Here is a 27995-nt window from a genome sequence, read left to right on the forward strand (position 1 = left end):
AGGAACAACCACAAAGCATATAAAAACAGATTCATGATTTATTTATCCTGCAACTTGTCACACCACTGCACACAAGGCTCAGCTTCCACAGGAAGGATAGTCACTGCTGTGACACACACAGCGTCATCTATACACAAGTAAATCAAGTCATTGTGGTGTCCTCGGCTATACATCAGCCAGAATACTGGCTACAGGACCATCAGCTGAAGAAATAGGTAGAATCCTTTACATGCTCTAGGTCGAATGAACCTGGGGGAATAAACACATAGCCATGGTTATTCAAATCACAGTACACATATTGTATACAATGGCACAAAGCACTGGTATCAGAGAAAAGGGGGGTATCGGCCCATAGCAACCAGATGGCTAATCTAGACTCTAAACGCTTATGAGCAAGAGCTCCACTGTAGTATGCATCCCCCGTTCGACCAGTAATTTCTTACCTGTCTCGGGGACATCTCTGAAGAGATTCAGCATTTTCAGATTTTCCGGGTTATGAGATTGTGCACTGGAAGCCATAAAAGGAGAATATTAGCCAGCAGCCAACAGACTGATCACAAAGTACTGTCAAAAATCACTGACCATGAGATGGGATTTAGCAGGGACACTGTAGATTAAGATTATGGCCACCCTCTGCTTTTAATACTTACTTGTGACAGTATTTTTCTATCAAGAACTGGGAGAGATTCTGTAATATTGGTTGACTGTGCAGAGAAACAAACTGTTCCCGGCAAACCTGTGGACAAGCAATACGGTTAGAGTTCTGATTCATCTGCTTAAAATCCTAGGGTGCGAGCACACAAAAGCTCCACTTCCATGCGTATTCAACTGCAACCATGGTGACGGAGTGCACTGAATAAGCAATTCTGAACTTCAGAAATACAACTCGGCTGTAGCACAGAGCGACAAACCTCAACTGCACCCGAGAAGGAGGCAGGAGGATATACTCAGTCCTGAACAGCTTCATTGTACTCATGGTGATGTCCTACCTTGTTCATTATGTCCACAGTATCTGCATGTGTCCAGAAGCAGTCATGGACAGACACAAAGGTTATTCCATGTCTGAAATGAATGGAATATGGCAGGATGATATTATTTGATGAAGGATTTATGAACCCCCGATAATAGAATACATTTATTGTCAGGCCTACCTGTGACAGTGCAAGGCAGTGAGCATCATGTGTGTAGAGTCAAGAGAGTGGATGAAGTTGGGAGGGAAAGCATTCTTCTGCTTCATGGTATCTGGTCGTCTACAACATCAATAGGTGCCATAATTTAGACTAGTAACATGTTCAAACCTCCTCTCAGTGTTGGAATTTCTACTACCTAGTTTTATGCTTTTTCTGTGTGACTGTAATTCCTGGCTGCGAAGAGTCACTACCGCCGCCAGGTTTTGATAGACATTTTATTGTGGATCAAGACAGGACTAGTAAAAAGAGAGCAGTGGGTGCTTAGTACCCAAATAGGTGCAGCACATACTTGGGAATGGGGAGTACTACTTAAAGGTCTATTCCCATGAAAGCAAGATTCTTAAATATACTCAGGATAACTAAATAACACATTCTCTAATACACTGCTATTAACAAAAATATTGCATGCAGAGATATAATTCCAACCTGTCCTCATCAGTCCTGGTTTTTACAATTTAGTGGTTGTCCCTGGTTCCGACTGTGAATCTTCTGACTATGATCGGGTTCTTCTCAAGAATAGCTTCTCTCGTCTGCACACTGCAGTGCTATCCTGCCCCTCAGCCTGCAATACTAGCTCAGACAAAGGCACTTCCTGCCAGTAAGAGGCAGTGTGCAGAGACTTGCTCTGCTAGCTACAGGCTAGTGATGGGAATTACAGCTCTTCTTAGTGAGCTGGCTCATTAGGCTCCACTCAACTAAGAAGAGCCGGCTCTTCTGGCTCCTAAGCGTCTCCCTATTACATTTATAATAGGGAGCCGCAGCCCAGCCAGTTAACCCATACCACTTTTAACCCGATTGTATTGTGGTGATTGTATTTTGGTGAGCCAGTTAGGGGCGGGGTAAAGTGGTACCCTGATAATCTAAGAACACAGCACTGACATGATGACATGGTGATAGGTGCTAAAGCAGCAATAAAACTGTAAAGTATTGTAAAGTAAGTTAAGTTAAAAATTATCTTTATTGTGTAAACATCACTATGGGGTTAAAATTTCCTTTCAAGGGAAAACCCCTTTAAGCTGTTCAACACTTGGTCAATAGACAGTATAGAAAGTATACAGTGACCACCACTATAATATTAAAGAGGTTGTCCAATCCATTCATGAGGAAAAGCTTTCTTACTTCTCTAGCCTCACTACAGACTTGATGGCTGCATCTAACCGCCCAAATACACTGTGGTTGGCAATAATGGAGGTCATGGAGTCTTATCAGAAGTATCTGAGAGAACAACTGTTCTTATTGCACACAGCAAACTCAGCTTCGATTTTCCCACAGCAGTTTTAAAACTGAAGGCGAAGCTCTGCTTGCTATGAGCAACGAGTACAATTTCCTCTCAGACGCTAAAATAAATCTCCCCCAATGACCACTGCAGATTCTTAATCACACACCATTTTTTTTTACATATTGCAAAAAACATTTGTTACAGTTCCACTTTAGGCTATATTCACATGAGCGTATGGGGGCCGTATATACGGCCAACATACATCCCAATACATCGCTATGTACTCACGGCATCCAACGGGAGCAGAGTGAATGTAGCCTTTTAGGCAGTATTATTCCAGTTCAAGCCCTTCAGGGTACATTTTAAAAAAACAAAACTTCCATTCACAGCAAAATATGTATCCCTTTCATTTGCCCAGGAAACCAGCAAGGATTTTTCCAGACTATGGTTATATACATATAGCATGGGATCTCTGTAGGCACAGCAGGCCACGTGCCATATCATCAACACGGTAGTTCCCCCTACAGAGCTAAAATGTCAGTTATCTACAGCAACTGGATGGCTATACACTGGTCACGTGCCATATACATATAGACTAAGGCTACATTCACACAAACGTATGCCCGCCTGGCTGTATACGTTAGCCGCGATGGAGGGGGCTGGTGACCTCCTACCCTTTCCATTGCAATACATGGTGCACTGTGCCGTAACATGGGGAAAGATAGGACATGTGGCCTGCGGGCCATAGTTTGGGGACCCCTGTGTATACATGTATAGATGTGAATATGTTCTATGTGTGTGTATATATGTGAAGTGCATATATTGTTTGTGTATATGGTGTATATATACCCTGTTTCTCTATGTGGTACTGTATGTGTTTGGATACAGGCAGTCCCCGGGTTACATACAAGATAGGGTCTGGAGGTTTGTTCTTAAGTTGAATTTGTATGCAAGTCTATTTTATAATTGTAGATCCAGAAAAAAAAAATTTGGCCCCAGTGACAATTGGAGATTAAACATTTTTTGCTGTAATGGGACCAAGGATTATCAATGAAGCTTCATTACAGACACCTTACAGCTGATTATTGCAATCTGGGACTATAGTAAAGCATTCAGAGAGCTTCACCAGAGGCCAGAGGGGTCTGTCTGTAACTATGGGTTGTCTGTAAGTCGGGTGTCCTTAAGTAGGGGACCGCCTGTATAAGACATATATATGCTCTATTTGTATGTATATGTGAAGTGCATATGCTGCATGTGTGTTTGGTGTGTGTATATATTCTGTTTGTGTGTATTTGCTTTATGTATCTGAATACATAATGTGTATATGTGTGTGCATATGTGATGTTTTAATGCTGTATTTTTGTGTATATGGTGTGTATGCTGTATGCACGTGTACACATAGTATTTATATACTGTATATGTAGTAAGTAATATGTGTATATTTGAAATGTATATACTGTATGTACAAATGTATATATTAGTGCTTAAATGTGTGCATGTGAGTGTATAAATGTGTGTAAGCATTTGACATTGTATAAATGTGAATAATTATAAATGTGCAAGTGTACAAATATGTATTAGGCTGCATTCACACACATGTAAGGGGGACGTATATACGGCCGATATACGTCCCCCATACACTTCTATGGGCTCACGGCATCGTACGGGATAGGTACAGTGCAGCACACGTGCGGCACCGTACCCCGGGAAAAGATAGGACATGTCCTATCTTCCCGTATTACGGCGCCATGGCCCATATGTTCCTATGGAGAGGGGCGGGGTGAGCAGCGCTCACCTCCTCTCCCCGTGCGCTGCCGTGCTACGGTGCGGCGAGCAACGGCAGTGTGCATGTAGCCTTAGGAATATACCTAGACATATAAATATAAACTGTTTACAATAATTCGGACGGGAGAACTAATGGAAGCACTTGGTATTGGAAAACTCAGCAGTCTTATTAAAAAGCTGGACAATACAGTATGATAGAGGAAAAGCGGAAAACTTACGCATTAGCATCATTTTTGTTTGTCACATGCACCGTCTGCAGGTTACTGTGGAACTGCAATAAATAACAGAAAACAACAGTGAGCCAACAAGTTGACGTAAAGGCTGCCCCATGGGTGATAGAGGGTTATTTGGAGGAAATATCTGTCATATGAGTCAGCATGAGCCTGCAACACTAATGTAAAATGTTCACTGCAATCTCTCAACTCAATACAGTCAGTCCCGGGTTATGTACAGCATAGATTCTGTAGATTTGTTCTTTAGCTGAATTTGTAAGTTAGAACAGGTCCCTGTAAAAAATAGATTTTTAAAATGTTGCGTTGTCCTGGGAACAAGTAATAACAATAAATCTTCATTGCAGACACCTGAAATCTTTTGGGCTGCATTCAGATGAACGTATCCCCACACATCTACAGGCGGGTGGGAATACATCTGCTGCGCTGGAGAGGAGGAGGAGGGGTGCCCCCTTCCCTCTCCATAGAGATGCACGGGCTGTTACACAGGGAAAGATAGGACATGTGCGGCACCATACCACTCCGTGCGGCCATTGCAGTCTATGGAGGGGTCGGGTGGGGGACATATGTTCGTGTGAATGTAGCCTTACAGTTGATCATTAGAGCCTAGTAAATTACAAACATTCAGAGGTCACAGTTTTATTGGTCACAGTCTGAGAATGTACCACTAACAAATTGGCCCATTTTTGTCTTTGCATTTCCATTTTCACTCCCCACCATGCACAGAGCTGTGCGTGAGCTTGTTTTCTGTGTAACAAATTGTACTTCAAAGTAATTGAAGTAATTAATGGGAACCTGTCACCACATATACACAAATAAAGCTAGAGAAAAGTTCCCATAGAGCCCTCTTAACTAAGTGACACCCTTCTTTCAGTAAAAAATTGTTTCCCTTACTTCGCTATAAATCAACTTAATCTTATATTCTCTGGCATCAGAGGGGTGTGTCCTACTCAACTGGATGGATATATGTCCCATTGTCATTAAATATCCTGCTGCTTCAGTGCTGATGGTGTTGTGGTTGATATAACTCCAGGGACCATTGCAGCATCAGGGCCTTCCATGGGTAATTACAGGGCCTTCACCACAATTTACACCAAATACCTTACTCAGAGCCCTCTCTGTGGATTCAAAGTATTCTCCTTCAGTCCAGGACATGCTGAGCTAGGTATCACATTCGGGGACACCGGGGACTAAAGGAGGAGGGAGAAGGTGTGGACAGAGCTCCTGTTTCAGGTCATGCAATTCTTAAACCGAATTTCTCCTTCTTTCTACTGTATTAGTGTCCACAAGGATTTGATACAATTGACAGAACAGGGAGCAAGGACCAGGTTTTCATTGTAGTTTGGGCACTGAGTGTCTAAAAGGTTTGCCATCACTGGGCCAGAGTATAAAATGGTCTAAGTAACTCTTTACATTTATTGTTATATTTTGGAAAAATGATATTTGTGCCAAAGCCCCTCAGAGATTAAATTGTTCATTCATTGAAGGGTTTACACTTTTAATTACCTAAGCAAGCAATAAAAGAACTACAGGTATCTTACCATGACACTTTTGCTACGGTGGTATGGCTGTATAATGGGCAGTCCCAGGGGAGTCACCCACTCCACTGTGTTTCCAGACTTCGAGATCATGCGGGCACTTTCTGTTAGCCAGTGCTAAGAACAAGAGGAAAAGTTACGGTGATGTGGTGACATCATGTTCCTTCACATAAATGATAAAGGACCAGTAACAAGTAATTAATACCAGGATTTTTGGGACAACTCTGTTGCCATTAGGAGGCAGACAATCCCTTTCCCTTTTCTATAACTCTCCGTTGCACAGTGAGACAATGAGTTTGTAAAGCAGCAGTAGCATCAAGCAGGAGAAAACAACACAAATTAATTTAGGACAAGGGATGGGACTTGGACATTGCTCTGTAGTTTATAAGAAATATGGGAGCAGTTGGAAATAGCCATTCGCTGTGCTTGGCCAGTTCTGTCATTCCCATATAACTGAATGAAGTGGCAAGGGTATATGTTTGTCCTGTCACTCAAAACATCCCTGTTGTCTGGAGAGCTGGGGTCCCAGGAGTCGAACTCTCACCAATCTGCCAGTTTCTGTGGAAAGGGGATCACTTAAATACTTTGGACAACTAGTCAGAACAAAGGGTTCTAAAATTGATTGAAGAGAGGTATGCTTCATCTGGTATCCTCCAATTAGGCCACCTATACACAATTTGTGCAGTTATCCAGGATGCAAACAATGGTCCCACTTTGGCTTGGTTCAGTTACCTGAATGGATCTTGTGCCAGAAAACATTTCTTTGAGGCTGCTGAAGACTTGCTGGACTAGATAGTGGGAGGCCTCCCAGACATATTCCTAGCAAAATAAGTTTTAGATTAATAATTTGGGCAGAGCAGATGGGAGCCTTTAAGTCTTTTTTCACAAATATACTAAAGTGGTTGGTACAGAGGTAGCAATAAAAAACTTAAAGCTCTGGCTCCCACATTTTTCTTCCCACTTCGTCAAATCAGTGGCTTCCTCAAACCGCTGTACCTCACTCACTTAAGAGGTAAGAGAAAGTAAAGTTCTCTTGACTTGGGAGGCCACCGATTAGCTGAAATAGTTCCTGTGATGCTCAGAAACATTTCAGAATTCCTGGAAAATCCTTTAAAAGGGAACATGTCACCACATTTGCACATATACAGCCAGTGATAGGTTCCTATAGAGCTCTATTTACTGACTGACACCTTTTATCTAAAAATAGTTTCGCTTACATCAACATAAATCACCTCTTATCTTATATTACCCAGCCTCAGAGGGGGTGTGTCCTACTTGGCCAGCCCCTCCCATCTACTCCTCCTCATGCTTTTATCCCTCCTTACTATTTAGCAGTTCAGGTCATGTGACCAGGGTGACAATCTCAGGTCCTTAATAATAACCAACTGTACCCCATGCATGCATCTGACCACATGAAGTCACAGCAGCCTCCATGGACTTCTACTCCTCTCCATCCTCTATGGAGGCTGCTGTGATTTCATGTAATCACGTACATGGTGTACAGTTTGCTATTATTAGTAGGCTAAAGGACCTGTGATGATGTGTCACTCTGGTCAAATGTCATGAATGTAAAACAAGGCACCGTGTAAAAAGATTGATACAATATTTCCCATCTGTACATAGAGCTTTATATGTGTGTAAGTACCCAATTACAAGGTGGCAGAGCGGTGATTTGAAGAGACACAGAGCTGTCAGTCAGAATAATGGGGTGTGGTTCACTGGTATCTGACTCTTCTTCTCTCCCAGGAGAGTCAGAAAAGTCTGAACATCTGTAATTAAGGTACAGCGCCCAACTGGTAGCTAATTTTAGGAGATACAGGAAGGACTTGTAACCCTTTATCAAAAAGGGCAAAATCTGATGACAGGTCCTCTTTTAGCATCAAAGAGAATAAGGTTACACCTCAACATTTATATGCTTCTCCCACATGTCATCGCATCACAAACCTGTGGGAAAGAATCCATCTCTCGTAACCTTTTTTCAATCTGAAGTCTCCCTCCATACCGAGTCACTCCATAGACAACAGTCATTACAGTCTGCTTTACCACCTTACGTCCAATAAACCCTTCAAGAACCTGAGCAATTTTAATTCCTTTTTTGGCATCGATCTGACGAAATCCTTCAACCTGTTGAAGAAAGATTAAAAAAAAGGACAATACCTAAACCCTTCCCTTTGATTTTAGTGCTCCTCATTATGAAAGGCATAACATGTATTACCTGTTGAGCAACCCCACTGTACACATCTTGAGGAGTCTCACTGGGCATAAGATTTACAGACTTGGCTCCAATTTCATCCCTTCCAAGTGCTGCATAATGCTGGAGACCATTACACGATCCATCCTTTATAATAATAATAAAATATATATGACACTTCTGTATAAAAAAATGATATCTTAAACTCTATATTGATATCTGTTGTACAAAAATAAAGTATCACAAATATTCACTAAGCAATATCCACATCAACAACCAAAAAACCCCTAGAGGATGGGGACAACAAAAACCCCAATTCCTACACAGCCCCTCACTCCAGAAATCATAACTTCAAGATTATGTTTCTTTCATGTCCCAATCTGGTGAAGTCATCAAGAAAATCTACTGTGAAGTGAGCTGTAAATTGGTTGTATAAAGTCGAGGAGGTGGAGAGTTTAACACTGAAGTCAAGGTGGGGAGCTCTGAACGCCTCCTTATCTGTGACTGACATCATGCATCGGACTTCAGAAGAAGTTCTGGTTAGTGATGTATATGGATGCAGGACCATCAGTTACAATGAAGGAATTTTCTAAGGAAGAAAGAGCTTGATTTCAATGTTAAAATCTCAGCCACCTTGACTATATGCAACCGAGGTAGTCATCTTTACCTGATGAACAGGAAAGTGAGAGATGTATTTTGTAGGATCTGGTGAACGCGATGCATTTGCAACTTCCATACAACATGCCAACGTTTGCCAAGGCTCATCTGCTTCCATCCACCATTTCCTACCCTGGGAAAAAAAGAAAAAAAAATGACAACCAATAAATAGAAACGCGATGGAATAAGAAAAATGACAACCAATAAATAGATACGCGATGTAAAAATAATCTAATAAATAATACAAGCTCACAGTTAGAGGTCTATCTGCAGAGTCCAGGATGTCATCCATGATTTCTTCTGCATACTGTTTCCTTTCCTGAAGAGAGTTTTTCTTTTTGAGTCCAGTAAGGTTGATAAGATGAGTCTTCAGCCAGTCCAGGCCATTTGGACCAAGTGGTCGGCCTTCAGCGAATAGCAACAAAGCCCGTGTCACGTCACTCCCTAAATGGTTAAAATACGGAGGGCAGGGATAGGTACGGCCACGGAAATCCATGTTGTGAGGAAACCAAAATATCTGATCCCTCAGATGGTTGGCAATCGACAGTTTATACAGAGCATCCATGCGCAGACTATACATCTCAGCTGCTTTCTTTCTGCACCGAGCCTGCTCCTTTTGATATGACAACTTGTCCCATGAGCTCAGTGACCCTGTATTTTGAAGTGGAAATGCGGGAGCCTCTGAAAGAGGTGGAGGAATGTCCAGTTTTTCACTGCCTTTATCATTAAAGATGGACACAATGATGTCAAGAACTGGTTTGTTTATTCGCCATGCACATATTCCAAGCTGGTTAAGAGAGTCAAGGACAGGAAATAGTTGCCCTGGGGAACTTTTTTCCAGAAGCAATTGATGCTGTACAGCTCCTTCACCGCTTCGCATAAGCTTGGAAGGAGAAAGTAGGTAGGCTCCAAAGTGGGGAGAAGTCCAAGGCAGTGGTGGGCATCTCATTGGCATTACAGAAGTTTCAAAAGTGAGTAGTGTCTCCCCCGCATCCAACAACATTTGGCTATAAATTGGGTGTGGTTTGATGAGACCTATCTGTGAATAGCAACGTATGCATATATAAGAGGCAAGTAAAACAATACAACAATCTACCGAGACACAACATATATAAGGCAATCTTATTCAGCATGAGCTTTCTCCAGTTACTTTGAAAACTACTTATATAGGACAAACATATACATTTCTGCCAGCACTGACTGCTAACAGCACAGCTTCTCCTCAAGAGCAAGCCACCATGAACGAGGCAGACGCAAGATTCATCTATCTGCACACATTAAGGGCATTTTCATTAGTCTGAGGGAGAAGCTCTGTGGCTGCCATCTTTTCACTGCCATGAACTTAGTTCTGGTAATTACCCACAGATAGCAGTTTCCATTATACTATATATATGTTTTTTATTTATGTAAATATAATGGTGCTACCATAGATTTTATGCTTACATATAGATATACTTGGTGTAGAGAGAGAGAAAGAAGTGTTACTACTACACCTGCAAACTATAGATGCATCCAAAGCTTATGAATGCAAGTTTTATGGATGCGTATAGAGAGATCCGAACAGATTCAGGATCAGATGTAGTAATTGGATATATTGTACATGCAGCCATATTGCTGCCCACATTAATGGCCCCCTCTTCTGGAAACCCTGTAAAAAGGAGGCAGTGATGTGTAGTTGTGTTCTCTGTGTATTAAGTATCTTTAAGTGTCACATTTATGTTATAAGTATTTTTAATGTTTAACATATCTGCAAGGGTTGTATTAAAGACAAAGAAATGGGTGTTAATGAAAAGTACCACAAAAAAGGCCTAAGAAAGAGGAAAGTGAGGCCCACAAACATATATTCCAGAAAAATTGGTGTTGTTGCCAAATTCATCCGATCATGCTATACACACATACTTTTGACTATTCATGGGTTTCCAAATATGACAACCACATGTTTGCAATACAGAATCAAACACACATTACCTGACGTGTGCTACGGAAAGAATACATGTGGTAAAGTACTGGTATCAGTTTTGGTTCACTCCGTGGACTGAACATGTTGTTTTTCAGTTTTATGGTTTGCACCATCAACTCTACCAGGTGGGTTCCCAACTGCACCAGAAGGGACCGAGGCCATGTAGAGTGTACACGTGGTGAACAGGAACCCCCAAATTTTTCATGTTCTGAGTTCTCCCACAATTCCCTTGGAAGAAGGCAAGAGATCTACATGTAAAAAAGAGGGATGACATTTATAAAAAACATAATTTTAAAAAAAAAAGCACATCTTATAAACAGATCTGTGAATGTATAATAAAAATTAAATTAGTTTAAAAAAAAAAAAAAAAAGGTCATGAGATGAAATAAAGCTCACCTGTCCCTCTTTGGATAACAGTTGCACATACTCGTTATACAAACTGCGGATCCTATCCATGTGACTTCCCTGCAACTGTCTGCGGATAGAAAACCTATTGTAGATTTTCATACCAACGTCTTGGGACAGCAATAAGAACGATTCTCCCGTAGGTGGAATCTTGGACAAAGTCTACCGAGAAAAAAAATAGTGAACTTAATGAACAGTTACTACTATATTATATATATATCTATATATATATATATATATATATAATATATATATCTATATATATATATATATATCTATATATCTATATATCTATATATATATATATATATCTATATCTATATCTATATATCTATATCTATATCTATATATCTATATCTATATCTATATCTATATCTATGAATTTATAGCTGGTTATTAGCACCAATGTTTTTCACAAGCATTGGGTCTCAGGAATCTGACACTCGTCCTTTAAAGGGGTTTGCCCATGAAAGGAAGTGCTCAAATTTTAATCCCCTAGTGATGTTTACACAATAGAGCACATTTATACCCATCATTTGTACTTTCCAATTTTACTCAGTTTTATTGCTGTTTTAGCTCCCATCACTCAGTGATGGCAGTGTAAAATTCCAGAATGTGGGGACTCTCTAAGAAGAGATTTCATGATTCCACTGACAATGTGCTTAGATTATCAGGGTACAGGGTTTATCTACACTTTTATTTAGCTTCTGAACATTCTACTAGTAGCTGACACCTAGAAAAAGAGAGACGAGACAGATCAGAGAAAAGAGATCCATGAGATGCATATAAAAACATAATGACACACTTTAGCTCTGCTACATCTTAGCTATAACAAACATCGAGTGCCTCCCTCCCCTGGATAAAGACCTTATCTTATCTGTAGCCGGTAGAGTAAGTCTCTGCTTGCCGTCAGGAAGTCTCTGTGTGTGAGCTGGTCTTGTAATGGAGGGGGGAGGGGATGGAGGAAGAGAGGAAAAGCAGACAGGAGAAGCTATTCATGAGAAGAATCCGCCCTGTTCTACCATCATCAGAAGCTTTATGATCGGATCCAAGGACAACGGAAATTGTATACACCAGGACTGATAAGACACAGGTTGGAGCTATCTGTGAAATTCTTTACTTTAGTTAAAATTGACTTAGAGAAGGGGTTATTTTGTTAACCTGAGTATATTTAAAGGGAACAGGTCATCAGGAGCCCTTTTCTGGCTCCCCCTTATCCCCATAGATAATAGCACATTGCAAAAGGTTTTAAATGGTTTAAAAAAAAAAAAAAAAAAAATTAGACCAAAGTTTACCTTTCTTTTTGCAGAGCTGTGTCCATAGTCCCATGGGAGTGGCCAGTGAGTAGTGGGGCAGACATGTATGACATCCTGAGATGAGGTAAGGGGGACATGGTAGTTTTTTTTTTTTTTTTTTTTTTTAATTGAAACCGATGCATTTCCCAAGTCCCTCAATGGCCACTCCCAGGGAACTAGGGAGAGAGCTCCGCATACAGAAACTTTGATTTTTTTTTCATAAAAAAGCCAGTTTTACTATAAAAACTCTTCGGCAATGTGTACACTTTTCTACATAGAGACATGGTGGAGCCCAAAAAGGGCTCCTGATGACAGGATCCCTTTGAGAATCTTGTCTGTGTGGGAATACCCCTTAAAAGAGAAGCTGTCAGTCAAATGAACCCCCCTCCCCCAAAACTAAAAATATTTTCATAAACTGATATTAGAAAGCATATACCTACATTGTCCCATGCCTGTAAACTTAAAACAATCAGGTCCTAAAGCTGCATGCAAATGACCTGAGATTGGTCCAACTGGGCTATGCTGCATTAATTGACTTCCCTCCCGGTGTCCCATGCTGCCGTCCCTCCATGCCGTGCCCCTGCTTCCGGACAGCCCTATATGCCCACCGAATCCTGTGGTGACGGGTGACCAGCTGTGCAGAAGCTGTCGGAGCAGAGCACGTAGGGACCGCCGGGAGGGAAGTAGGAGGTAAGTAAATGTTTATTTATGCAGCTTCCCCTCCGGCCATCTTGATATTTTTTATAACTCTTGGACAAGCCCTTTAAAGGGGATCTACTAGTCATGTCTATGTACTATGCACTATGTCTATGTACACAGCTTCTTTCCAGGTCAACCTCTCTCTCTTTCCTCACAGTCCTTCCATACTTACAGAGGGATGGTGCAACTCTGTTGCTACAGCTTCTCCTATACAGCAGAGCTTAGATAGGTGAATAAAAAAGCATGGAGGATTTGCACACAGTATAAAAGTACCGTATATACTCGTGTATAAGCCGAGTTTTTCAGCACAAAAAAATGTGCTGAAAAACGTCCCCTCGGCTTATACGCGAGTCAATAAAGTAAAAAATAAGTAAAAAAAATACTTACAAAATAATAAACTTATATACACACCCTCCGGAGGCCCCAATGTGCCACGCTGCTCCCCCGATGTCCACGCGGCTCGTCTTCAGTCTTCCGCGCCGTCCTCTTTCTTCTGCTTGGCGACGCCATGTTTTTCCCTGGGGCATCGCCTAGTATGACGTCAGCAGCGGCGCGTCATACTAGGCGCCTGCCGGGGGAAGATCAATGGTGGCACCCTGCAGAAGAAAGAGGACGGCGCAGAAGCCTGAAGACGAGCCGCGTGGACATCGGGGGAGCAGCGCTGCACATTGCGGCCACCGGAGGGTGAGAATATAAGTTTATTTTTTTTCAATGCTGGGCTGGGCTGTATACTATCGGGGGAAGGCTGGGCTGTATACTACTGGGGGCAGGCTGTATACTACTGGGGGCAGGCTGTATACTACTGGGGGCAGGCTGTATACTACTGGGGGCAGGCTGTATACTACTGGGGGCAGGCTGTATACTACTGGGGGCAAGCTGGGCTGGCTGTATACTGCTGGGGGCAAGCTGGGCTGGCTGTATACTGCTGGGGGCAAGCTGGGCTGGCTGTATACTATAGAGGGCTGGTTAGCTATATACTGGGGGGGGGGGGGGGGTCTGTGACCAATGTATTTCCCACCCTCTGCTTATACTCAATAGGTTTTCCCAGTTTTGGTGGTAAAATTAGGGGTCTCGGCTTATACTCGGGTCGGCTTATACTCGAGTATATACGTTAAGTAACGGTACTACCAAATCCCATGATGAATTAACAATGCAGTAAAGGCATGTGTGTACCTTAAGAGTGGGTAACCCCTTTAATGCAAGGAATCTCTTCTTCCCCGCAGAACAGCAGCGCCTTAAGCACACCAGTGGCATTAATGCCTCACCAAGCTCCATGGACACATGATCGGGCACCATTACTCCTTAAAATAAGTCTCAAGTGTAAAAGAATGTTTGGCAATTATTGCCTGTAACAAGAGCACTGAGCGGTCTAACCCCGTGGCAATTCTTTAAAGGAGGAAAATATCATTAGCAGGAACACAGTGCACGCCAGAACACTCAGCAGGTCACAGTGTCTACAAGACCAATATCAAAGCCTCTTTCACACTGCTGATGTTAAGCAGCATGTAAAGAGCTTTGTTACTGGCTGAGTGCAGTCTGCAGCCACGTTCTGCATATACTTCATCAGTTTGTGCGGCTTCCAGACTCCAGGCACACTTACTACCCTGCTCCACAAGGAATTTGGCAGAAGAACCAATAACAGTTAAGTACAAAAAGTGAGAGCCCATAGAATAAATGAAAGAAGGATAGCCTGTCTACCTATGTTTATTATTGCATTACTATCAGTCATAATATGGTCATAGGCTAAAGGTAATATGATTTAGGCAGTTTTTACGCGTTTATTACCAACAGTAAGCGTTTCAGCTGAAACAAATATGTGATAAGGCCAAGCCCCTCCCTGTTCTGCTTGACTTGCGGTTCTAAACACAAGTCACTAGGCAAGCGTTAGAGCAAGTATGATGTATGGAGTGAGACCCTTCTTCCCTGCAGAACAGTGATGATTAGGGTGCGGTCAGACGTGGCATTTTGGTGGAGCTAGAGTCAGAGTTAGGGCGGTTTGGCTTACTGACTCCACAGCCTTGTGTGCAAGCTCAGAAATTGCGACTATGGAAGTGGAGGGGCATGAAGGGGGCCATGTCAATGGTGAAGTGGGCCGGTGAGTAACGTTCTACGGCATATGCAGAAGGGGTTGGGTATTAACATCATCATGATAATTCCCCCTATGATATATATTCAATTTTTAGTAGCGCAACCATTCTTTACGTGTTGTCAAAGGCACATTTATACTTACTTGTAGCATAATTTCTATATAATGCTCCTCATCCAATAAACATAGATAGGGGTAAAGGTTTATTCTGCGTGAGTTACGGTTAACTTTTGCCAGGCGATTCTTTGAGTCACGGAAAGCATGAAGCAGGTCCTTTTGCCATCCAGACCGCAGACCATCCATCACTTCCCTCTAAAATGGAGAGCATCAATATGACTATTGCAACTCAATAAAAGTTCAGTGTGAGGCTGGATTCGCACGGCGGGCACACGGCAGCGTGTGGGGAGAGGAGGAGGGGGAGAGTGCTGCTCACCCCGCCCCTCTCCATAGGGATGTATGGCGCACGGCGCCGTATGCCCTGAAAAAATAGGACATGTCCTATTTTTTCACGGGGCGGTACGGTGCCGCACGTGCACGGCACCGTACCGCTCCCGTAGGGCGCCGCGCGCCCATTGCCGTCTATGGGAGACGTATATCGGCCGTATGTGTAATGACATACTGGAGAAATCAAACTAATTTGCATGTCCATCTGCTGTTCTATAGAGCTAGAAGATAAAAATAATATAAAATGAGGTAAATACAATCTTGTATAGACAACACCAAAATATTCATTATTTATTAAAACTCTGACAATGGGGATGTCATCCTAAGTCCATAACTTTCTGTTGCCGTCACAGTATGAGGGGTTGTTTTTTTTTTTTTTAAAAACAGGTGCATTTTTGAGTGGCGCCATATTTGTTGTACATAAAGCTGATTGAAAACTGCAATGTCTATGGGAGTGATAAAAAAAAAAAATCCAAGTGTATGGATTAGGCTATTTTTCATGCAAGGCAAACTCTCCATTAGGCTCAGCCACGGGAAGGGTCATTTAATATGCATTAAATATGAGAATACCCCTTAATTATATTAACATTAATTTGCCATTTTGGCTTAGTTTTTAGGTTAAGAAATTATGATATGGTGGAAGCGTTTATGCTGTTCATCACAGGTTATAATTAAGACTATCTGTACGTCTGTATTGCTCGTACCAGCAAAACATTGTGGAATAACCTGTTGACAGGGTACAAATATTTTACACATCAATTTACAAAAAAAGGTCTACACAAGACCTCACTGAAACCCATTAGTCACTTATAATTTTATTATATGGGGTATATATAATCAAATAAACAACCCTTTTTTATCATCCATTACACAAAGGTAAGTTAAAAATCTACAGCTATAATTGAGGATACAAGTATGTAAGGTTCATCATGTACAGTGTGGGGATAGGATAATGTATATTTAATAGTATAATAGTTGTGAGTGTTGAATTATTTTCAAAATCCTTGTGACAGCTTAAAGAGGTTTGCCCATTAAAGAAAGTTCTCAAATTGTAATCCCCTAGTGATGTTTACACAATAAAGATCATTTTTAACCCCTTACTTTACAAGTTTACTCAGTTTTATTGCTTTTTAAGAAATTGTCAGTGTAAGATTCTGTGTAAAAAAGGGCAGGGGACTCTCTAAGCAGACACTTTATGATACCTCTGTGCTGTGATCTGACAAATAGAAAAAGAGACACATAAGAGTTGGGAGATGGATATAGTACACAATGAAACACTCAGCTCTGCTCTGCTATAACACACATAGGAGGTGCCTGTGTCTGAGCTGGTGTTGGAATGCAGGGGTGAGGAGCAGGAGGCAGAGTGTGCTGCAGGGTGCAGACAGGAGGAGCTACTCAGGAGAAGAATCCGAGCAGAGTCAGAATTTCTGTGATGGGATCCAGGAACAACCAAAATTGTGTACACCAGGACTGATAGAAACTGGATGGAATTATATCTGTGAACTGTTTTATTTTTGTTAATAACAGTGAGTTTGAGACTGTGTAATTTTGTTATCCTGAGTATATTTAGGAATCTTGCCTTCATGGGAATACTCCTTTAGGGTACATACACACACGGTATCCCCACCTTGCGGTGACCCCTCCTCCCTCCATAGAAAACAGCGGCGCATAGCCGCACACTCGCAAAAAGAGCATGTCGCCAGGCCACCATTGTCGTCTATTGGGACGTATATGCGGCCACAAATTTTTGGCCGCATGTACGTACCCCCAGACGGCCGTGTGAATGAGCCCTTAGTGAGTAAAAAAAAAATAATAATAAATTACACCACTAGAGGTCACTGTTTCTCCACCACTGAGGAAGAACTGATACATTTTAGGACAACAGGATACATTTCTGATTTAACCAAGATATTGTTTCAGTTGTAACCAAGATATCCAATGAAGTGAGACGCATAATCTCATACTGCACTGAATTTACTGCGCCAGGTTTTTAACCCCTTCACGCTCTGCAACGGATATATCCGCCGAAGAGCTATGATGGGAGTATGAAGAGGGCTCACGGGCTGAGCCCTCTTAATACAGAGATGGGTTCTGCTGCGTATTGCAGCAAAGACGCGTGGTTCACACCCGCAGTTAACCTTGTTTGTTGTTGTCAAAAACACGGTGGCGCATGGGCACAGTCATCACTATTGGGATCGCCCCTGAACGTCATCATGGGGGCAGCGATCGGTTGCAATGAGAGCCATTGCAGACCCGAGGTTGCATGGTTTCGGAAGATTGCTCATTGTAATGGCTGCAGTGGCTCATTGCAATGAATCCTCTATAAAAAAGCAATATACTGCAATACAGTAGTATTGCAGTAGATGGTAGGACCGATCAGACTATCTAGGGTTACCCCTAGAGGGGTAAAAAAAAAAAAATAGTGAAAACGATATTGCTGGCGGTGAACCACATAACGGAAAATAGCAGCCAAATGTCCGAAAAGCAACTTTTACACAACATAAAAAATGGAATAAAAAGTGATCATAATGTCGCACAGTCCTCAAAATAGTAGCAATGAAAACATTGTCTCATTTCACAAAAAATGACACCTCACACTGCTCCGTACACCAAAGTGTGAAAAAGTTATTAGCGTCAGAACATGGCAACATTTTTTTTTCTTTTTTCTACATATCTGTTTAATTTTTGGAAATGTATTACAACGCCATAATACCTGTATAAATATGGTATAATCGCGAACGTACCGTACCAAAGAGTAAAGCAGAGGAGTTATTTGAAGTGCACAGTGAAAGCTGTAAAAACTGAGCCCACAAAAAAAGTGACGAAATGCGGGGTTTTTTCCAATTTTTCCACATTTGGAATTTTTTTCCAGCTTCCCAGTAAACAGCATGTTATAATAAATAACATCATAGAGAAATAAAATTTGTCAAGCACAAAATAAGCCCTCACAAAGCTCTGTACACAGAAAAATGAAAAAGTTATGGATTTTTGAAGGTGGAAAGCGAGAAATGAGCAAAAAAAAAAAAAACCCTGTGTCCTTAAGGGGTTGATTTGCCCAAAATTTAAGATGGTGCATACTGCCATCATGTGCGAATCTCACATGTTTGGCTAATGAAGAATCTTTGTTCGTCCGAACTGTACTACATGTGATGAAATCCTCCTCCTTAGCTCTTGAATTGTCTTGCCAACATAGATTTTTAGGTAGGTGCACTGAGCAAAAGTTCAGAATGGTGAAGGTCTGTAAATTGTTTAGCTTTTGGCATATATTTACAAAAGCTGTAGTCCCCACATGGGAAGGAGCCCATCACTGGTGTTGACCGCCAAGTTTTTTTGTGATATATGAGCTACAGTAAAATGACTGCGTACAAGATTGCCTCTGGTGTTTCTATCTTGACGAAATGAAAGACTAGGGGGATCACTTATTATTCCAATGACTTCTTCTCAAGCCATAACAACGGCCAATATTTTTTAAGAATGTTCAGAACTTCATCCGCATATGCAGCAGACTATCATTGTTATTTGGAATAGTACTGGAAATAAGGGTTTCCCTCTTGATCATTTTGGTCCTCTTATATGTTTTCTTAAGGGTCCTTCTTGGGTAGCCCTCATCAAGAAAGCACTCATATAGGTGTTTACTCTCCTTTTTAAAATCACCCTCAATAGAGCAATTTCTTCTAGAACGAAGATATTGGCCAAGCAATATATAGCAATGTATTGTGTAGGCACTGCACTCAGTTTCCGGCCGGCCACACCCACCTGCCCGTATTCACAGCATAGTATGCGGAACGGGTGACCACGGAGATAAGTACATGTTAATTTTTTTTAACCCGCCCCATCCCGTCTACCCAACGTTTTTTTATCCCCTCGGACAACCCCTTTAAGTCCAAAACATGAAAAACATGAGATTATTAGCAACACTAAATTGGTTTTACCATCTGGACATTTCATCTGTCATATACCTGGCTTACAGACGACCCCTATTTACAAACGGACCTCTCTGCCCACTGTGACCTCAGGTGAAGCACTTTGGTTTAGTCTCAGGCTGCAATGATCAGCTGTAAGGTGTCTGTAATTAGGTTCTGTTCTTGTTCCCATAACAGCAAAAAATTTGGAAACTCACCGAGACAAAATAAAATTTAGCTTGGAGCTACAATTATAGAATATACCTGTTACCGTTGTGAAGATAATTTCCCATAAATGTAGTCATATGGTCCCTTAGAAATGAAGGACAGCTGTCCTTGGATACGACCACCACCGCTGAAGTGACTTTACAAAGAAACATATGGTGTGCGGGGTTGTTGAATCCAAAGACAGCTATATTGTTTCTACTTTTTGACATATTTGTAGTCCTTTTGGTGTCAGATTTATTTTTTTTTTATAGGGGTTTAGTCCAAACTGGAATTGATATGCACCTATCTGCTACCTATCTACTATTTGGGCAAATTCGCAGTTGCAATTTTGAGACATTTTAAAAGTGAAAAAAGTTATGTTACTTCAATAATATAACCCTCACCACTGGGGTTTCCAGGTGTGCTACAAAATAATGGTTCATAAAATTAAAGGAAAAGAAGGAAACTACACATGGATGCCTACTTACAAAGGACAAAAATGAACACCAGTCTGTACAGTAAACTCCAAAGTCCCCTCCATTTATTAACTGAATACAAAACAGAACTTTGAATTGGGACTGTGCTTGCAAAGCAAGCACAACATCATCCATAAAACCTTATATCCTGACATTAAATAACCTGTCCAATGCTAGTGTGTGTGTGTGCTTATGAATCTAAAAGTGCACAAAACCTCTAAGTGAGAGCTGGATGTGCACAGATTAATACATTAGGAAACTGCAATGTCTGTAAACTAGTGTAAACAGAAGGCATTGAATGGGGGTAAGCAGAAACAGTGAATGGGGCAAAAGAAAAAAAAAACAACTGTGCACTGCTGACCCAGCAGTATAGTAGACAGACTTTCAGGTTTGGTTAGGCTTACCGCTTTAATTCTCTCCTCCTGCACTGGTTTAACAGCCTCCACAGAGTTTATAGTCACTGTCTCACAGCTCTCAATTTTCAGCTGCTCTTCAAATCTTCCCTGCAGATCAGACACTGTGAACCCAGTTTTTGGGTAGGAAGGTGGTGGTTGCTGGCAAAAAATTTAAAAAAAAAAATTAAAAAAGAACAGGCATATTACAACTTCATATGAGCTGTCGGACATCCCATCTAGGTATGCCTAACAAATTGTATAGTATTCCCACCGTTATGACAATGACTGTCTAATTGATGAGGATCCCACTGCATGGACCTGCACCTGTCTTTAGAAGTAGTGTTCTGATTTGGATCACCACCTGAAGATGGAACTGCTGCATCCAGAGAAGAGAACAATAGACCTGTGCTGTCACATCTACTATATACAGTACTAGAAATATTTAGTAAAAAAAAAAAAAATCACATTGTCTGATTTATTAAAGAATTTATCTGCAAATTATGGTGGAAAAGTATTTGGTCACCTACAAACAGGCAAGATTTCTGTCTTTCACATGGCTGTAACTTTGTCTTTAAGTGGTGTTTTCTTTAATGAGTCCTCCACTCATTACCTGTAGTAATGGCTCCAGTTTGAACTTGTTATCAGTATAAAAGACTCCTGTCCCTCGATCAGGAGCTTCACACAAGATCTCACCCTGTGGGGTTAAAATAATCACAAGAACAGTGATCAAAAATCCCACAAGCAAACAGGGGGACCTACTGAATGCCCTGAAAGCTGAAACCAAGGTAACAAAGACTATCATCAGTAACACACTAGGCCGCCAGAGACTCAGATCCTTGTTTTCTTGGATCCCTGATGTTTTTAACTATGATGGAACAAATAAGATGTTTTAATTTAAAGTATTATCTGAATAGCTGGAGTTTTCCCTCCTCTACTATGGACAAAGAACACCATACCGATTGTGAAGCATGGGGTGTTTCTCTGCAAAGGGACCAGGACAACTGATCCTACATGAAAGAATGAATGGGGTCATGTATTGTGTGATATTGAGTGTAAACCTCATGGCTGGGTCTTTCAGCATGACAAGGATCCTAAGCACAATGCCAGGCCCATGAAGGAGTGGCTTTGTAAGAAGCATTTCAAGGTCTGGCAGTGGCCTAGCCAGTCTACAGATATCAACCACGTAGAAAAATTTTGGAGGGATTTGGAATTCTGTGTTGCCTAGCAACAGACCCAAAACATCACTGCTCTAGAGGAGATCTGCATGGAGGAATGAGACAATATCCCAGTTCCAGCATCAGTGTGTGCCAACCTTGTGAAGACTTACAGAAAATGTTTGACCTCTATCATTGCCAACAAATTATATTTAAAGTATTGAGATGAACTTTTATTACTGACCAAATACTTATTTTCCACCATAATTTGCTAATAATTCTTTAAAAATCAGAAAATGTAATTTTCTGGATTTGTTTTAACATTTTGTCTCTCATAGTTGAGTTCTACCTATTAGAGCAGTGATGGCGAACCTTTTAGCAGCCGAGTGCCCAAACTGCAACCCAAACCCCCATTATTTATCGCGAGGTGCCAACCAAAAATTAAAGCAGTAGGTTTTTGATACCTGTTCTTAAACAACTTTCAATCAGATTGGTCTCCTGAGGACAGCAATACAGTAGAAAGATGGAAAATTTGCATCACTTTAGCTTCTTTCCAGTATCCCGCTGTACACAGAGAATCCTCCAAAGATAATTCGGCCCTGTCTACTCATTCTCCCTCTTCCTACAGTTCGAAGTAGAGAAGTCAGTATCAAAATATGTCTGAAAACAGCATCTTTTAAGTGGAACTTGCAACTGCAGGAAGATTCTTTGAGTTCTGTCTGGTGTGCTGAGACGATGGCCCGGGTGCCCACAGAAAGGGCTCCGAGTGCTGCCTATGGAACCCGTGCCATAGGTTCGCCACCACTGTATTAGAAGCTTCTCATCTTTTTTGAGTGGGAGAACTTTCTCAATTGGTGGCTGACTAAATACCCCCCCCCCTCCTTCCATTCACTTCTATGAAAATTATGGAAACAGCTTTAAAACAAAGTTATGCTGTAACGTCCACAGAAGTATATGGAGAACACGGATGTTATGCAAGGCTATCGCACCATTTCTTCTCTGCCTGGATGCTACAGCTTCCGCCCCCTTCCCAATCCTGGATATATGGGTAGATTCAAGAGTTGGATTCCGCGTCTAGCAGACATGTATTATGTATAAATAGATAAGACAAGAATACCTCTATAACTTCACACCACCATGAGCTGGTTTTTGATACACACATCCATTGTAGATCACAAGAAGACCTTTTTTAGAAACAGGAACAGCCTACAAGTCACGTCATAATATAGTATCAGGAAGTTTTTGCCTTGCTTACTTTACTGTAAAAATTCTTGACCATTGGGGAGGTGCATATAATCTCTACTCTTGGAGGAGGCTTGAAGTCTGGAATGACTCGCTGAATGGCTTTTAGAACCATGTCCCTCTCATCCTCTACGTACGGAAGGCCAAGAAAGAGCTCCTCAACAGACATCCCATCTTCCTCCAACTGCTTCAAACATCTTTAATGAAGAAAAAAAAGAGAACACACCTCTTTATAAATTGTGCAACATTAAGGGACTTAGAATTTACTTGTTTTCTCCATTTATATTCATAGTGGTTTTTAGAAACTGCAAGTGCACAATGGGAATAGCGCTTTACATTGTGCAGTTGCACACTACATGCCAGCAATGCACAGTCTTCCATGTTTAAACTGGGGAAACTACAATGTGCTTATACTACATGTATCTCTAAGCAACAACTATAAATTAAGTATTTGAAATTACATAATATATATATATATACACACACATATCTTGCCATGACAGGGATTAAATATGAAATGGAGTACTAAAAGCTTTGTAAATATTAGAATACATAGCATCCACAGAAGTTTCCTTGTTTTACCTTTGAATGGCTTTTGTGTTGGACTCTGTACGACCCATTGCTTCCAAAGCAGCAGCATAGGATCCCAAATTTGGCTTTAGTGAAGCCTCGTTCAACATTACAAACAAACGACCAACTTGAGCAAGTGAGGCCTGCTTGATAGAAAGAAAGGTAGTAAACATGGGCTCCTGGTAAGTTGGAGCTTCATTGTGTCCATTCAACAGCTGAAGACTCCTCAGACCCCCGCACTTTACTCCTAATCACACACCCTCTTGCCCAGTGCTTCTACATTAGTCCCTGGGGTTTTACCCTTAATCATATCCCCCTTCAGATCCAATGTACATGACTTTTCCCTTCTGTTTTCTTACCTCTTTGGCCCAGGCTCTCATTAGTAGGTTGTACATGGAGATATTTAGCAGACCTCTCCTTGAGATATGCTGGTGATAAAACTGTAAACAGTTCTGTGCTCTGCTCAATTCCCCCATGAATATACATGTATCTAAGTAACAGTGGATGTGTCGCTGAACTCCTCCATGTCGGTTTCCATCCTTATCCTCCAATAAAAGTCCATTGCCCTGATTCAAAGCATTGTCTCCAATCTCCATATCTTTGTCTAGTACGTGGTTTGATGTTAATGGATGTATCTCTACATTCAAACTCTCAAGCTTCATGGGACCTTTTGTCAGCTTTCCCAGAGCATGGCTTTTCTCCTTCTTGAAAGAAGTCTTGTCTGTACTCTTAACTTCATGCAAAACTTTCTGCTTTTGATGTTTTGTGATCTGCTCTTTTTTTAGCTTTTCCATCCAACGTTTTGGGGTCTGTACTATTTTACTATTTTCTTCCACCTTGCCGGACTCTTTGTTTGGATGTGCCTTCTTGCTTTCAGGTTCATGCACATATAAAGTCTCATCTGCTTTCAGTTGTTCTACTCGAGACTGTAATACTTAATAAAGAAATGTGTGTATATGAGAAATATGCAGAAGCAAAGGAGAAAAGACCATCGTAAACTCCAGGATTTGTTCCACAATGATGTAGTGCATCAAGAGATGCAATATGCTCAATGGAGAGATCTCACAGCGGTGTAAGGACTCTCCCACAGCACACCAAGTATTTCTTGCTGCAGCACAAACTCCGAGGGGAGGGGAGGAAGCCATTTTCACTTAGCATGGCTTTGACATAGCTATGACTTAAAATATCTTTCTCAAATATATAATACCTCTCTCTATAAGATGTAATCACAGTTTTGGCAATCAAATATGTGTTCTATATTACCCATGGGAACATTGCTAGGGCGCCAGGAAACAGTTTTAATTCAAATCTACCGTCAAGATGTGAAACATGCTCCAGCACAGTGTAAAAGCCTGTGAAGCTAAGGCACAGTGGGATACTGGTAAAACCCTTCAGGCTTATTAGGGTAATTTTAAAAGTTGATTTTAGAAGGAAAGAGGTCATGGATAATGAATATAAGAAGATTATCTGTGCCTTGACCTTTGAGTAAAGTGCCCCTGGTTTATCATGCTCGACTTTGATGGTAGTTTCCTTCAAAGTAAACTCTGACTGCAGATGCAGAGGCAAAGGATGACCCTTGATCCAATGCCCTTTTTTGTTTGTTTAGTTAGTAGGTTTTAGAATATTCGACTGACGTTCGCAAATTTCAAAGTTTTGTCCATTTTCAACAAGTAAATGTTATTGTTTGTATAATGAAAAGCTATACAATTTTCCAATATACATTTCCTCCTGGTTTTCTAGAACTCTGCTTGCTGTCATTCTACAGGAAGTTTCTGTGTTTACTTCCAGTGGATAGAAATCTGACCACTGTCACACAGGTGTACGAGCCATTATAGCCCACAACTCTGATAAATCCGTGTGACACAAATGACCCATGCACTGGTGTAACATCACACGGCCATGGACAGATTTTTATCCAATGGAAGTAAACTCGCTAGTAATCCTCACTAACCTGTACATACTGGGGACTAGATAAAGTGAAAAAGAGTCTTTGGAAAGTGTGGAGAAAAAACACCCATCTGCAGCCCTCCGTTGTAAGGGTACAATAATGGAGGGCTAAGAAATATCCCGCTGCATATTCATACAATCAGCCTTTTCTACCTCTTCCCTCTGACAGTGGTATTCAGGGAGCCTCTCAAGAGATTTAAGTGTCCTTATACTTATATAGACAGTTACCTAATGAAGAAACATCCAGAGTGTGTGCTCAGTGCAGGCTGTGGATGGATGACAGTTGCATAGTGAGAATGGCAGACACTAAAGCATGTTCCAAAGTGTAGGCAAAAGAAAACAAAAAAAAACCCATCTTTTCTCATTCACTTGCTGATATGGTTCCAAAGGGATATAGACAATGGTAACTCTTCTTGATGAATCAACAACAAATGAAATAGCAACAGTAGTACGAATGTAGTCTTAGACAAATGTAACCATCACTTACATTTTGTGAAGTATCTAAAACTAGTTACAGCTTTATAACTTACCTTCCACAAGTTCCAGTCGGCATCGCTCACTGGTTCCGATCTCATCTTTGGGTCTGGCAGAAGATGAAAATCTGAATGTGCTTCCTAGGTGACAGCCTTGTGATGAAAAATAAATAAATCATATTGTTGTTTTCCTATGTCACATCAAAATGTTGTTTCATTAAAACTGTAGATGTAATAATATTTGCAAAAGATGTGCGCAATATAACAAAAAAATGGCAATGTGTGCTATAAAATGACCATAAGGCTACCTGCACACATTGCATATTATCACATGGATTTTATATGAATTTATCATGCAGATTTTCTTTTGCACCATTATGCAGATTTTTTTTTTTACCCCATTTTGTTTCACCTAATCTGACATCATTTCAAGCAAAAATCTGCATCAAATCTGCATAATGGTGCACATTTTATGCAGATTTTTCACTCTCCCATAGACATCAATGTAAAAAAGAACTGCATGCAAAAATCTGAGAGGATGCACATGGGGAAAAAAAGCAACTTCTACATATCTTTTTGCAATTCACATTCGCTTTAAGGTCCCTTTAACACTTGAGTTGCAGATCACGTCAGAATCTGATCAGGGTGCAATCATGGCTTGGCCAGTTTTTTTTGCAATTTTGATGAGTTTTTCACGTGTAGATAACATGCGTGAAAAATACTCAGGACTGAGCTCTATCTTTTCAATAGCAGTTGATGCGTGAAAAATGCATTGCACTTGCATTGGACTTGTATGTGTCTCAGAGTGCAGTGCGTTTTTGATGCATCTCCATAGACTTGTATGGTGCATTTTTCACACGCGTGACTTGCAAAAGTAAAGCATGCGGAGATAAAAAAAAAACAAAAAAAACATGCAGGATTGAAAAAGAATGCAAGTCTGAAAAAAATCCATGATTACAATCGATCAGAGTGCAATGCAAGTTCTGTAAGTCAAAAGCACACGCAGAACACGTGCATGAAAAACGCAAGTGTGAAAGAGGCATAATGCTGCCGTTTTACACTGCAGATATTCTGCATCAAAATCTGAACATGGAATGTGCAGATAGCCTTACTAGCCTGTTTTTGGGTACCTTACAGTATCTATATAATCCAACAGAAATGTGAGAAATGTAAATGTGCTCTTATGATTTGTGAAAAATTTGTGGATTTGCTGAAAATTATCAATACACTTGATGAATAATAGTAGCCAAGCACACAGATCTGCACAAATCACCAATTGATATTTTTTATTAAATTTTATTCTACAGAAAAATACAACTGTTGGAGAATGAAATGTTTTTAGAGACTGTTTTGAACAGGTATATGGGCTCTTCCAAGGTAAAAATGAAGCTGTGAACATGTGGGATGTATTTATCTTATGTCTTCCATTTAGAGTACTATGGGGAATGACCACTACACACATGCTTCCACATTCCCACAGGTGGTAAGGTTTTCTTTACTAGTGATAAATGGGGGTGACTATGATACAGAAAACACCTCAGCCACGGTTATACAACAAAGTTCGGTAACACCAGGGCACTGTTCCAGTCAAGGTTCCAGGAGAAGTAAAGGTTAGAGGTCACGGGCTCACGTGTCTCTGCCCCTATGACACTCACCTCTCTCAAGGACTCGGCGACAAGTAAGGCACAGTCCATTGCCAGGTACCACTTGTTCCCGCAGAAGCCGGGATAGGGAACTGAGCCTTACTACTGACATCCCGGTGCCCAGTGCAGGTCTACACCGCCGCCATTAGAACCCGGAACTGCGGGGTCAGAACGAGTTCTACTGCATCATGGGAAACGTAGTTCCTGCTAATGCCCTCCATGTGTAGAGAGCAAGAGCTTCAAACTACCGGCACCATGGCGACTAGAAGAAGGGGCTGCTGGGAAAT

At 41.1% G+C, this 27995-nt stretch overlaps 1 protein-coding gene across 2 annotated transcripts; it reads right to left on the minus strand.

Moving 5' to 3' along the window:
• Window positions 1-20: 20 nt before the first annotated feature.
• POLRMT (RNA polymerase mitochondrial) lies at window positions 21-27991 on the minus strand. 2 transcript variants are annotated; one of them, XM_072111057.1, is made up of 21 exons: window positions 27721-27991; window positions 26123-26218; window positions 24005-24579; window positions 23658-23791; window positions 23089-23272; window positions 20689-20838; window positions 15400-15567; window positions 11167-11337; window positions 10779-11018; window positions 9064-9849; window positions 8821-8943; window positions 8178-8300; window positions 7907-8086; window positions 6695-6781; window positions 5966-6079; window positions 4413-4465; window positions 1152-1250; window positions 990-1062; window positions 651-736; window positions 444-508; window positions 21-249 (listed from the first exon to the last, which is right to left on the minus strand). In XM_072111057.1, the coding sequence occupies exons 1-21, from the start codon at window positions 27818-27820 to the stop codon at window positions 200-202; spliced, it is 3657 nt and encodes a 1218-aa protein (XP_071967158.1). In that variant the 5' UTR covers window positions 27821-27991; the 3' UTR covers window positions 21-199. The 2 variants fall into 2 exon arrangements, with proteins under 2 accessions (XP_071967158.1, XP_071967167.1); XM_072111066.1 differs by having other exon boundaries at window positions 23658-23788; window positions 27721-27990.
• Window positions 27992-27995: the final 4 nt, after the last annotated feature.

Source organism: Engystomops pustulosus, chromosome 1 (genome assembly GCF_040894005.1).
Source record: "Engystomops pustulosus chromosome 1, aEngPut4.maternal, whole genome shotgun sequence".
NCBI lineage: Eukaryota > Metazoa > Chordata > Amphibia > Anura > Leptodactylidae > Engystomops > Engystomops pustulosus.